The 14058-nt window shown below is 38.5% G+C and overlaps 1 protein-coding gene across 3 annotated transcripts in view; it reads right to left on the bottom strand.

The window, feature by feature from the left end:
• The window catches only part of LOC110505100 (gamma-aminobutyric acid receptor subunit alpha-2), a 55336-nt gene extending 53895 nt beyond the window's left edge, over positions 1–1441 (bottom strand). Inside the window, exons 1-2 of one of the 3 annotated variants that reach the window (XM_021584072.2) lie at positions 1102–1441; positions 484–573 (exon numbers count right to left, since the gene is read on the bottom strand). In XM_021584072.2, coding sequence (XP_021439747.1) covers positions 484–554 — 71 coding nt within the window. In that variant the 5' untranslated portion in view covers positions 555–573; positions 1102–1441. Of the gene's footprint in view, positions 1–483; positions 574–708; positions 1019–1067 lie in introns of those variants that run through there. The other 2 variants (XM_036970227.1, XM_036970228.1) reach the window with 2 other exon arrangements.
• Between the last annotated feature and the right edge of the window lie 12617 nt (positions 1442–14058).

The following is a 14058-nucleotide window of genomic DNA, read 5'->3' as shown; positions in this document are numbered from 1 at the left end:
AACTGAGTGATCACATGGAATGTCATTCCTTGAGCATTGAAATAAAGTGCTATTTGCATATTCATGACCCATGCTCTGATGATAAACATATTACAGAGTGTGGCTATAGTGATATGAGCAATTCTCCATGGCATCATGGTGTGAGCACAGCTTTTTCTGACTGAAAATAGTGGCTGTACTTCATCGCCACCCATAGGAACCTAATCCGATAATTTCCCCACTTCATTGATTTCAAAAAGTCCCCCAAATCGACAAAAGCCTGATGTTCACTATCCTAAATACATAGGCGATACCTATAAGGTAGGCTACTAAAGCACGTAGAATCCCGACATTGTGGTGTACAAAACTAAAGGAATACGATTAGGTGAAAATATGAATTCAATTACAAACTCTAGATATAGTGGTACGCTATACGTTCAGTTTTACTTTGTAATGTGACAAAACATACTTGATTAATTTTTATTATTCAAGGTAACGACTTACCTCGTTTGCCAGACGACCGTCAACGAGAGGCAGATGAACAGACATTGAAAAATGTAGTCTCTATTCCTCATAGCTGCATGTAGCCTACACCTACACAGCAGGGAAGACAATAATGAATGGAACCATAATGGATCAAGCTGGCGATTTTACGTTTCTTTTTCTAGGTCTATTTGTACGGGAATATATTAAAATAGCCTACACAGAATGAACTCGGAGAATAAATACCCAGAAAGGCCTACAGTATTACTGGGAATACATCATTTGGACCCGCAGAGGAAAAACGTACATTACATTAATATTTACAGAATGTTTTCTAGGGGGACTGCAATTAGTATTAATTGACACATAACATGCCTGTGTTGAATGATAATTAATTTCCACTGCCTAACAGAACATTTAGCGTGTAGTGGTGAACGAGTTCAAAAGCGCAGTGAACGAGTTCAACCATCTGAAATCCCTTGCTTCTGTGCAGAAATGCTTGAGGGATATCCCCACTGAGATAAACTCTACATGATATCTAGGCTAGGCTACTCCTGCCTACTTATCGACGGAGACAGACAGGAACTGTATCAAATCATTCTCACCACAAAACGACTTTTCATCCGCGAGGAGACTCACCTGGAATGCAGGGTGTAGCCTAATTGAAGCAATTATCAGCACAGAAATTGAGCCAGATGTGAAAGTTGAACCCAGTGGAACCACTACGGTGTACTGTCAAGATGGAATAAGCGCGCACGAGTATAACAAGAGCGAGCCTTATACATTCAAAGCACCAATAATTACAGTTGTGCCCAATTATGCACTTAATGTCTTTATCCTTTCCTTGATGTCACTGACGTTCAGCGTCTAACATTTTCCCATTCTGTTTCCATTTCAGTTTAGCTGGTGAAAGGGAAGAACACACGCTCCGAGCCGCGACAATATCGCTCTCTCTCTCTCTCTCTCTCTCACACACACACACACACACACACACACACACACGCTAAACTACATGATTAAAGACGGGAAAATAACGGGTCCTAAAGATAGTTATTTTGTATCTTCTCAATGTTTTAAACAGATGTAACAATTTCTCAATGAACACATGTAATTAGTCGGCTAAAGTTGAGGAATATTTGCTTCTACATTTAAAATGAACATTACCGTAATCTTCATCCAATGGCATAATACTGTGTCATCCATAATAATACCGGGTTATTGTATACACTGCATGGCATTTTGTTCAGTCTTTAGAGCTCTAAGAAAGATTACATCAGTTGTAAGCCAGTTGTAACCAGCTGTAACCACTCCAAGAGCAAAACACATAGGAGGAGAAATACCATATTTCTGAAAGAAAAATGTCACTCTCTAGTGAAAGCAAGGAGTTGCAATTTTGATCTTACTCTATTTGCATTTTCCACATAGCAGATCCATTTTTTTTTAAGTAGAGAGGAACGTTGATACTTCCAATCCAAGAAGAAGAAGAAAAATGAACATGTCTTGAAGATCACTTCCATCTGTAGGCTTCCTCTACATATTTGCTAATGGAAACGCATAAACTGCCTCATTCCGTCTATATAGGCCTAGTCTTCAGTAAAATACTATTTTTTTGCACATCCTAACTATCAGATACATTGATTATGTCTCCAGTTTCTTATTGAAAACAAAATCATGTGTGGCACAGTGATGTAGGTGGCTTGTGAGTGGATGGGGGAAATCATTTGAATGGCGAGGAAGGAACACTTGTACGCATGAAGACCAACATAAACACGGTTACAGTGACAAGATGAGAGTGAGATTTAACCGTTCATAACTCCTTAGCTGAGAGAGAGCCCCAAAACGTCTTGTTTTAACAGAGAAATAAATGGTTGCATAAAAGTGTAAGGAATAAACACACCACCTCTCAATCAATAACCGACATGTAAATACATCATAACAACACTGTCACTACATTTACATTCATATTAACCAGCACATGCAATGACTTTAGATTTTTCTGATTTTCACATGTTCAAATGTATCTGTGTGCCATACTGCTACCCGGATGTCACCCCTCAACGCAATCTGTGCACACACTCTCCCCCCTCTTTCCCCTCCTCTGTCATTTCTCCCTCCCATCTGCTGAATCTTTCTCCACTCTTTATTCCTTGATGCCGCTAATTCCACCCTTCTTTTTTGCCCTCTCCTTGTTCTCTGTGTCCTCTCACGTCCAGGCCAGCGTGGTGTCAGACACCTTGGTAGCTGACAGACCAAGATTGCGGGCAGCTGAGGAAAAAATGTAGGTGAACAAACCAGCCATCAAAGGGACCATCCTTCAGACCTAATATTGATTATTTGGAGAAATGTATTTAAAAATTATTAAAGCTATAGTTTGGTTCCAGCTAGTTTGATGGACCGTTAAATGACAGAGGAGCATGTGAAATTTGGTTATTAGTTCCAAGACTAGGTTAAAGCACATTCTTGTAGTACTGGTACTGCGTAAGACCACGATATTGCAATAACTGATTTAAAACTTACAACTCCGACCCACCCTTTCATTACAACACAATTTCCCACCAGCATTGAGCTATTACTGCAGCTAATCAGCCTGAGGAGGCTGTCATTCCATGCCAGAGGACGGTTACATTGATCCCATTAGTGGACATACCTGGGAGTCTGTGACCGGTCATCAATGGCACTTTCACTCTCATTTTAAGGGGTCTATGCCCACTGTCAAGTCAAACCTGGAATGAACAGGGTACACTAAACTCCATGGCTGAAAGGGAGACCAGTTTGGGAAGGAAGAATACAGTTCAATGAGGTCAAGCAAATCTTAGAATTCACAGGAATTTGAAGCACAGAAATATTTTCTCAATTTCTGTGCCATTGGCAAAGAACACTTTATAGCAGCCAGAAAAGGATCATGAGAAAACCACAAGTTATTATGGCACATCATTTGTATTGCTAGGTGTTGCATCACATTAAGCTTACAAGGACTCATGGGTTCATCTTTGGAAAAGATGACTGAGTGACACGGCAAGATGATTAATGTAGCAGAAGGAATCTGGATAGGAACTGAAGGTGTGGTTTGCAGGGTTGAGGAATACTTGCCGAAATGTGCACTCGCCCCTGAATGATGTTTCACTTGCCGCCAATACCAACAACAACAACCAGTAATGGGGATGACAGCATCCTCTGTTGGAGAAAAATATTACTGTAACTCTCAACATATCACTTCCCATCTTTATAAAGAAACGTCTAATTTTACCATCTAAAACTCATAAAATGATCTTTACTCATATTTGTCATCTATTGTTCCTCACAGTATAGCTATATCATCTGTGAGGGGAAGATTGCAATATTAACAGTCAAGACATTGACACTATTTTAATGTGTATCCAAAATAGACATGTCATTAAATATTCTAATCTGCTTCCTGAGGTAATATAGGGCATTCATGTGTTTTACGTTATTATAAAATGGCAAGATAAGATACTACGGTAATTGTGTATTTAAACTAGACATGCTGGAATTATTTCAGAAAAACGTATAACAGGGGCAATTAACAGCAAGCGGTGATTTATGAGAACACACAAATCACACACTTAAATCAGCCGCACATTATCATCATTTTGGTCAGCTGATCCTACACGTGCTGCTGGAACTGCCAGACCTGTCTCTCGCCAGTTGCCTCGGCAACAAGCTGTGCAGAATACAGATGAAGAGGCTGTCGAGGGTCTGTGACACTGATAAAGATCCCACTGCTTCATGAGAAAAGACAAGCCGTGTTACATCTTCACAGGTAGCAAGGACTCAGGAGGTGAAATTTTGTGTGTGTGTGTTTGAGTGAAAGACTGAGTGTATGTGTGTGTTTGTGTGTGAGAGAGAGAGTGTGTGTTTGTGAGTGTGTGTGTTTGTGAGACAGAGTGTTTGTGGGTGTGTGGGTGTGTGTGTGTGTGTGTGTGAGAGAGTGTGTGTTTGTGAAACAGAGAGTGTGTCTTTGATTGCGTGTGTGAGACAGAGTGCGAGAGAGAGAGAGAGAGAGAGAGAGAGAGTGAGTGTGTATGTGTGTGAGAGAGAAATAGAGATATGAAGAGGTTGCAAGTCTAATGGGTTCAATGAAGTATGTATAATTGTTTAATTTGTAACAGAATTGGCTTATTAATTCAATGTACTTTGTATATTATTATGATAATGTTACAGGATGTTCTCTAACGTCATACATTAGTTTCTCGCCCTTAGGGTTCTAAAAGGCAGTAATGTAAAGTACTTAAGTAAAAATACATTAAAGTACTACTTAAGTAGTTTTTTGAGGTATCTGTACTTTACTTTACTATTTATATTTTTGGCCACTTTTACAACACTACAATCCTAAAGAAAATAATGTACTTTTCACTTAATACATTTTCCCTGACACTCAAAAGTACTTGTTACATTTTGACAGGAAAATGGTCACATTCACACACTCATCAACAGAACGTCCCTGGTCATCCCTACTGCCTCTGATCTGGGGGACTTGCTAAACACAAGTGCTTGGTTTTTAAATTATGACTGAGTGTTGGAGTGTGCCCCTGGCTATCCGTGAATAAAAAAAGAAAATTGTGCCCTCTGGTTTGCTTAATATACGGAACATGACATTATTTATACTTTTACTTTGGATACTTAAGCACATTTGAGCAATTACATTTACTTAAGTACATTTAAAACCAAATACTTTTACTCAAGTAGTATTTTACTGGGTGACATTCACTTTTACTTGAATCATTTTCAATCAAGTTATCTTTACTTTTACTGAAGTATAACGATTGCCTACTTTCCCCACCACTGTTAAAAGGGTAATTTGGCTGTCTCCATAGGAGAAACCTCTTTGGTTCCATGTAGAACCCTTTTTGGTTCCAGAATCTACATGGAACCCAAAAGGGCTCTACCTGGAACCAAATAGGTTACCCAAAGGGTTCTCCTATATGGATTGCTGGAAAAACCCTTAAGATTCTAGATAGCACCTTTTTTTTCTAAGAGTGTAGGTGGTCAACCTCTTTGGGATAGGGGGCAGCATTTTCACTTTTGGATAAATAGCTTGCCCAATTTCAACTTCCTGCTACTCATGCCAAGAATATAAAATATGCATATTATTAGTATATTTGGATAGAAAATACTCTGAAGTTTCTAAAACTGTTTGAATCATGTCTGTGAGTATAACAGAACCTACAGTGGGGCAAAAAAGTATTTAGTCAGCCACCAATTGTGCAAGTTCTCCCACTTAAAAAGATGAGAGGCCTGTAATTTGCATCATAGGTACACTTCAACTATGACAGACAAAATGAGAAAAAAAATCCAGAAAATCACATTGTAGGATTTTTAATGAATTTATTTGCAAATTATGGTGGAAAATAAGTATTGATGTTGAGATGTGTCTGTTATTTGAACTCTGAAGCATTTATTTGGGCTGCAATTTCTGAGGCTGGTAACTCTAATGAACTTATCCTCTGCAGCAGAGGTAACTCTGGGTCTTCCTTTCCTGTGGTCGTCCTCATAAGAGCCAGTTTCATCACAGCGCTTTCTGTTTTTTTGCAACTGCACTAGAAAAAACTTTCAAAGTTCATGAAATTTTCCATATTGACTGAACTTCATGTCTTAAAGTAATGATGGGCTGTCGTTTCTCTTTGCTTATTTGAGCTGTTCTTGCCATAATATGACTTGGTCTTTTACCAAATAGGGCTATCACAACACAATTTATTGGCTCAAAGGCATTAAGAAGGAAAGAAATGCCAAAAATGTACTTTTAACAAGGCACACCTGTTAATTGAAATGCATTCCAGGTGACTACCTCATGAGGCTGGTTGAGAGAAGGCCAAGAGTGTGTAAAGCTGTCATGAAGGCAAAGGGTGGCTATTTGAAGAATCTCAAATCTAAAATATATTTTGATTTGTTTAAAACTTTTTTGGGTTACTACATGATTCCATATGTGTTATTTCATAGTTTTGATGTCTTCACTATTATTCTACAATGAAGAAAATAGTAAAAAATAAAGACAAACCCTTGAATGAGTAGGTGTTCAATTATTTTTGACTGGTAGTCTATCCATCCCATCCATTCATCTGTGTACACTACATGACCAGAAGTATGTGGACACCTGTTCATCGAACATCTCATTCCAAAATAATGGCTATTAATATGGAGTTGGTCCCCCCCTGTGCTGCTATAACAGCCTCCACTCTTCTGGGAAGGCTTTCCACTAGATGTTGGAACATTGCTTGTTGAAAGTCACTAAGCTCTTCTGTAAGGCCATTCTACTGCCAATGTTTGTCTTTGGAGATTGCATGGCTGTGTGCTTGATTTTATACACTTATCAGCAACGGGAGTGGCTGAAATATCTGAATCCACTCATTTGAAGGGTGTCCACAAACCTTTGTATACATAGTATATATGGTATTGATGGAAAGAGAAAGACAGAGAGCTCAGGTGCGTGCACTGATTTGAAGCAATGATTTTCGAGTGATGCGTTTTAAAACTCTGCAGCTGCAAAAATATATATCTTTACAATAAAAAAATATTTGACCCCCGAAAGTTAGATGGAGATGTGTAAATTAGAAGCGCATTCAGTCCTTATTTCACTGTAGCATATTATGCTGCAGCAATTGTTGGCCTACCTGTCACAAGACAAAGATTGACCATGATGAGATGTAACATGCATTGTGAACTGCACTACATGAAGACTATGTCTTTCCCCCAGCCTAAGCATTGATCATGTAGATAGAAGAGAGAAGGCCATAGATAGAGAAGTCAGATTTAGGAATTGCATATAATTTAACAGTTCCATTTAACATTCATATAAATAGTTTATTATAATTTACCGGTTTCTTGCAGTTAGTTATCCCAGGAAAAGGGAACGTGTTTGGGCTGGAAATATTGGTAAATCTGGTTCCCGCTATTCAACCCTAATGTTGAACCCTTGTCTCTCTAGAATGAAAAGGTGACAAAAAGGTGAAATAATATGATGACACTTGACATACCTTGTTATTCTGGTGTCGTTCATGAATCTGTAAAACATTGATGCATTTCAAAATATTGCACATGATTACTGTGCTCTGACAGATGGCAACAATAACTCCGTCATGCTTCACACATACTTAGCTTTTCCCCTGTTACAAGTGTTGGTTATTGACTCTATGCACACTAGGAGGAATAAAATCATTCATTAATACATTCATTAATGTAATAGGTTACGCACCTACATGGATGGGTCTCGCTGAAATGATTATGTTTAAATTGTGAAACATGTCATGCCAATAATGGAGGTTTAGCTTAGAAACAACTGAATTAGGAGGCATATACAAAATAAAGAAAATGTATAACCTTTTCATTTCTAGATGCAATTAGGGAACATGGGCAACTGGAAATGGCACTCCCAAAAGTTCAGATTTAACCCCACTTTTATTTAGGGTAAACACACCAAACTGAAGAAAAAAAGACTAATAATTTCATGTTTCATAATTTTTTCACTGTTTAATGTAATGAAGTTCATATTTAACCATTTAAAAAAAATAAAGAAAGTATTTTTAGCTCTTCTCTTATGTGGAGGAGAGATGAATGAATCCTACGCACATGTATGTGATTTAAGATGCCAACCTTGTGACCTTGGCAATGTAATTCCCAGGAGTTAATCTCTCTGCATTTAGTTTTTAATTTACCTCAGGTTACAAAGGAAACAAACCAAATGGAATTCTACCGAGTCTCTTTTTTTTGCAGTTCGTTGTGTCCTATTCTCTTCAGTACATTTCTCTGAGAATAACATTAAACGAGACAAACATGAATATGCTCAAGGAGAAGAACATCAAGCAATGGAAGGGAATTCTTACTTTGGGAGATATTTTTTTTACTTGAACCAAAAGAAAGGAAATGCACAAAAGGTGCAAAACAAACGCTTAGCCTAAATAAGTATAGGCTGTAGGCCTACTTTAAAGTTGTACTTGAATAGTTTTTGAGGGGGTATCTGTACTTTACTATTCCTATTTTTGGCAACTTTTACTATTACTTCATTACGTTCTTAATGAAAATAATGTACTTTTTACTCCATACATTTCCCTGACACTCCAAAAGTATTTGAATGCTTAACAGGACAGGAAAATGGTCCAATTCCCCTAAGTATCAAGACAACGTCGCTGGTCATCCCTACTGCCTCTGATCTGACGAACTTACTAAACACACATGCTTCATTTGTAAATTATGTCTTGGAGTGTTGGACTATCCATAAATAAATAAAAAAACAAGAAAATTGTGCCTTCTAGTTAGCTTAATATAAGGAATTTGACAAAATGTATAATTTTACTTTACTTTTTATACTTAAGTATATTTACAACCAAATACTTTGACTTTTACTCAAGTAGTATTTTACTGGGTGAATTTCACTTTTACTAGAGTCATTTTCTATTAAGTTATCTTTACCGTTGTGACAATTGGGTACTTTTTCCACCACTGAGTATAGATTAATGTGTGTACATTTGTATGTGAATGCATTTCTGAACTTGTTAGAGGTCCAAGCACCACAGATGCTGGAGCCCTCTTGTTATTGGTAGGGTACAAGATATTAGGAAAACTAAATATTATGTAAGAAAATGTAATACACCCACCCACAACTTTCATTATCACACCACACAAAGTCAGGACCGATCATCTTGAAAAGCGTAGGTTTGTGGGCAGTATAAAAAAGAATCCAACAAACAACCTTATAACACATGACTAAATCTATAAATATGCCCTAATCTAAATATCTCTGGGTTAATATTGTCTCTTTCAGTAAAAGGTTGGTAGCTTCGACGTTTACATTTGTATAGTTCTGTCCCCTTAGGTTAGGCTGCAAGACTCATTATCAATAGGCAAACTCTGACAAAATACACAAAAAAACAGTAAGACTTTATAGTCATTGCTGTCACAGTATTTTCAGTTTATTGTGTAATATCATAACATGGCAGCAGGGGGCATTACAGTAAACATATTTAAAGCAGGACAGACTAGTGTGTTGTCCTAAAGTCCTAAACGGTATACCTTTTATGGGCGTGAAGAGGATGTGAGTTGATTTTGGCAAAGGTAAGAAACAAGGTAGGATTCCAATCATTTTGAATAAAGAAATATAACCCGATTATGAAAATGAGATTAGTTCAACTGTCTTTCCTTACTATAATCAAAGAAGCAAATGGCTACACGAACAGACAAAACTGTTGTGGGTAAAAGAGAGAAAAAACCCACACAGTACAGTACATGCATATATTATGTCACTACCAATACTGTACTCAGACACAATACTCTACTAATTGAGACATATCCTCCTTATTTCACTCCAGTTTGGGGTTGTTGTCGAGTTGCTCACACATCATTGACTGCTGTGACATGCAGATGCTAACCAGTGAGATGTGTCTGTGTACAATTGGGATAGCAGCAGCAGGACACAACAAGCATGAGTCACAGCCCTCAGCCCTTTGCCTAGCACTTGTCAGTGACATGCGCTCAGCCAACCGTCTATGAAGTAATGTTTCTTAATTATGCTTTAATTGCTTTGTGAAATTGCCGAGTCAAGCACCGACAAATTGTTTGTGTCATTTACAGCCAAGCTATTATTATTATTATTATTTTCACGCCGGGGCTGTCAATGCAGTTACTTTGCACTCTGCAGTTTGTAACACATTAGCCCTAAGGGTTAGGAAGTCCAAAAAAAGAGAGAGAACTGAACAAAATGGGAGGGTTGATGTTTGACCTGTGCTCGGGGTTTGAGGAGGATGACTGATGTCCTAATATGGATGTAAACATTTTTGTTATGCAAACAGATTCACCTATTTTTTGTTTGTTTTTTGTTTGTTAAAACCCATCACAATACAAGCCTTTTACCAGATAGGGGTGCTGAAGAAGACACATGGCTGGAACTTTGACTATATTGCCTAATGGCTGACCACATAACATATAGTAACGCAAAACCTGCTGAATTCTTTGGGAAGAGAAGATGGAGAAAACAGAACTACCAAATGCTGTAACATATGCACTGTTTATTTGGCTGATTGGTGATGTCACTTCCTCACCAAAATCTCATATACATACTTAAAAAAATACCATCCTAATTCTTATTGTAATTATATTTCTCTCCTGGGCTTGGTTCTGGTCTCGGGAGGCAGTCCAAAGACAATTATGGATATCTGTGCACATAATTAATTGCACAATAAATCATTTTCAATCTCCAGTGTTTCTCAGAGACAAAGACTTCCATTGCTAAGTAATTTACCAAATATGAATATCTTCCAATGGCAGTAGATCGAGGAATAAGCTTCATCCCTAAAACAGAAAACAAAGACAAAGCTCTGTACAGGAGTCCAATATGACAGTAATCGTAAAACCATACAAAACGGGTGGAGGAAAGCTTACCGTGATCTCCAAGCTGAAATTATAGGTACCGCATAAGAACAAAAACCTCAAGACTTTTGTGTATTATTGAACCAAAAATACGTATGATAAAAAGGACCTTTTGAAAGAGTTGTGTTTCTGATGAATATAGACAATGGACAGGGCGTTATGAAAACCAACGTATGACCCATAAATTGAACTATTGACCTTCAGGACCATGTCTCGGAGAACATCTTTAGTGGGCAAGAAAATAAAAAAACTCCAACAATTGGGCGTAACAGTGGTGGACAGTTTTTATGTCCAGGTTTGCAGTGTGTTAACACATTATTTCCTAGATCTGCTTCTTCTAAGCAGCCTCATTTAGATATTCAGGACATAAACAAAACAAAAATTCGGAGAAAAAAAAAACTGGGACGTTGATGTGTTTCCTCATTGGGCCTGGGCAATACCTCTATATCTCCCTCTGCTATGGTGACGCTAACCACACAGGGAGATGCTTAAGTATCAGATGTAACCAGTCAACCACATCCTCTGCAAGAGCACTCTGGCTATTTCCACTAGACTCACTACACTTCTCCTCTGTTCTGCCGCTCCCAAACAGCATCCAGGAGCTCCTTACGTAAGACCTAACTTTCATTAGCCGGCCGCCGTCTAGCCTAGGATTGTTTAAACAAGCAAGGCGACCCACTGATGACACCCACATCAATCCCTGGGCAAGGTGTGTTATTGAGACAGATAAATCAATGGGGACAGCTGGGAAATAGAACACACAGAAATGCATCAAAACACCATCTCACCTGCTGCTAACAAGGTCCTTAAAGAGTGTTGTTGTACGTGGATGTGTGTTTTGTTAAAGGGGGGGGGGGGGGGGGGGGGGGCTGAATCAATTTCACACGAGTGCATCGAGGAGACCTGAAGCTGAGGCAGACATCTTGATCTGTCCATCAGCCTCTGTTTTGAGCCCCACCTTCAGGAAATGGAAGAAATGCACTATTAGGTCAACAGTGACGGAGGGGCCAACGATGTGTGACCTATCTGGGTGATAATAGCCATTAGCATTGCAGGAAACCAAGCATCAGGATGATCACTGACCATGCCTCTGCAGGTGACATCACCTCAGCTGACAAGGTGAGAGGAGAGTTGCCATCGGGGAAAGATTAGACAGAAGTACACTTTCACCGTAAGAGGATGCTATGGACATGGCACATGTCATGGCACAGTGGACATGGCACAGTGTAAGAATTGACCATGTAGGCTTCTGTAACTTATCATTGGAAATCTGTCCAAAGTTGGCATAGAGACCCTATAAAGACCCTCGATACCTAACGACCAGAGAGAATTACATAGCACACTTTGCCACTTCCTCACCAAGTCCCTACCCACCGGGCACAAAGTGGTTGAACCAACGTTGTAAAAAATACAAAGTAAACTGTTTTTTTAAGGTGATATTTAAATGATTTGTCATCATGGAAACCAATTTTCAACATAGACAAACCTTGTACAAAATATGTTGAATTTGTACCTTTGAAACAATATCAGATCTTCAATGTTAAATTCACTATCAGGAAAAAAACAATAGGCTGGGCAGCACCTCCCATTTGGAGAATTGATCTATCCCTTTGGTCTCACATCTAGTGTTTTAACCAAGCCCAGCTTCAATATGTCACTGACTACTACCAATGTGCTATGGTGAGAATGACAATTAATCTCTTAATAACTAAATACATTCTCTGTTGCTATAGAAGTCATTCCAAAGGGTAGGTTTAATAAGGATCCGCCCCTTTTGTTCCCAATTTTTGCCTAAAATGACATACCCAAATCTAACTGCCTGTAGCAAGGATATGCATATTCTTGGTACGACTTGAAAGGAAACACTTAAGTTTGTGGAAATGTGAAAGAAATGTAGGAGAACACAATAGATCTGGTAAAAGATAATACAAAGAATAAAACAATGTCATTTTGTATTTTTTTTTACCATCTTTGAAATGCAAGAGAAAGGCCATAATGTTTTATTACAGCCCAGGTGCAATTTAGATTTTGGCCAATAGATGGCAGCAGTGTATGTGCAAAATGTTTTAGACTGATCTAATGAACCATTGCATTTCTGTTTAAAATGTAGTATCAAGACTGCCAAAATGTGCCTAATTTGTTTATTAACAACTTTTCTTATTCAAAATTGTGCACTCTCCTCAAACATTAGCATGGTATTATTTCACTGTAATAGTAACTAAATTGGCAGTGCAGTTAGATTAACAAGAATTTAAGCTTTCTGCCAATATCAGATATGTCTATGTCCTGGGAAAAGTTCTTGTTACTTACAACCTCATTCTAATCGCATTAGCCTACGTTAGTTCAACCGTCCCGTGGAAGGGACACTGATCACAAAGCAAATTAAATGTAACCATACTTTATAAGTCATATCATCACTGATACTGTTCAGGTCTACAGTCGTTGCCAAAAGTTTTGAGATTGACACAAATATTAATTTCCACAAAGTTGGTTGCTTCAGTGTCTTTAGATATTTTTTGTCAGATGTTACTATGGAATACTGAAGTATAATTACAAGCATTTCATACGTGTCAAAGGCTTTTATTGACAATTACATGAAGTTGATACAAAGAGTCAATATTTGCGGTGTTGACCCTTCTTTTTCAAGACCTCTGTAATCCGCCCTGGCATGCTGTCAATTAACTTCTGGGCCACATCCTGACTGATGGCAGTCCATTCTTGCATAATCAATGCTTGGAGTTTGTCAGAATTTGTGGGTTTTTGTTTGTCCACCCACCTCTTGAGGATTGACCACAAGTTCTCAATGGGATTAAGGTCTGGGGAGTTTCCTGGACATGGACCCAAAATGTCGATGTTTTGTTCCCCGAGCCACTTCGTTATCACTTTTGCCTTATGGCAAGGTGCTCCATCATGCTGGAAAAGGCATTGTTCATCACCCAACTGTTCCTGGATGGTTGGGAGAAGTTGCTCTCGGAGGATGTGTTGGTACCATTCTTCATTCATGGCTGTGTTCTTAGGAAAAATTGTGAGTGAGCCCACTCTCTTGGCTGAGAAGCAACCCCACAGATGAATGGTCTCAGGATGCTTTACAGTTGGCATGACACAGTACTGATGGTAGCGCTTACCTTGTCTTCTCCGGAAAAGCTTTTTTCTGGATGCCCCAGACAATCAGAAAGGGGATTCATCAGAGAAAATGACTTTACCCCAGAAGTCCAATCC

The sequence above is a fragment of the Oncorhynchus mykiss genome, chromosome 31, assembly GCF_013265735.2.
Source record: "Oncorhynchus mykiss isolate Arlee chromosome 31, USDA_OmykA_1.1, whole genome shotgun sequence".
Taxonomy (NCBI): Eukaryota; Metazoa; Chordata; class Actinopteri; order Salmoniformes; family Salmonidae; genus Oncorhynchus; species Oncorhynchus mykiss.
Note: the sequence above shows the minus strand (reverse complement) of the source record. Positions and strands in the feature narration are given on the sequence as shown.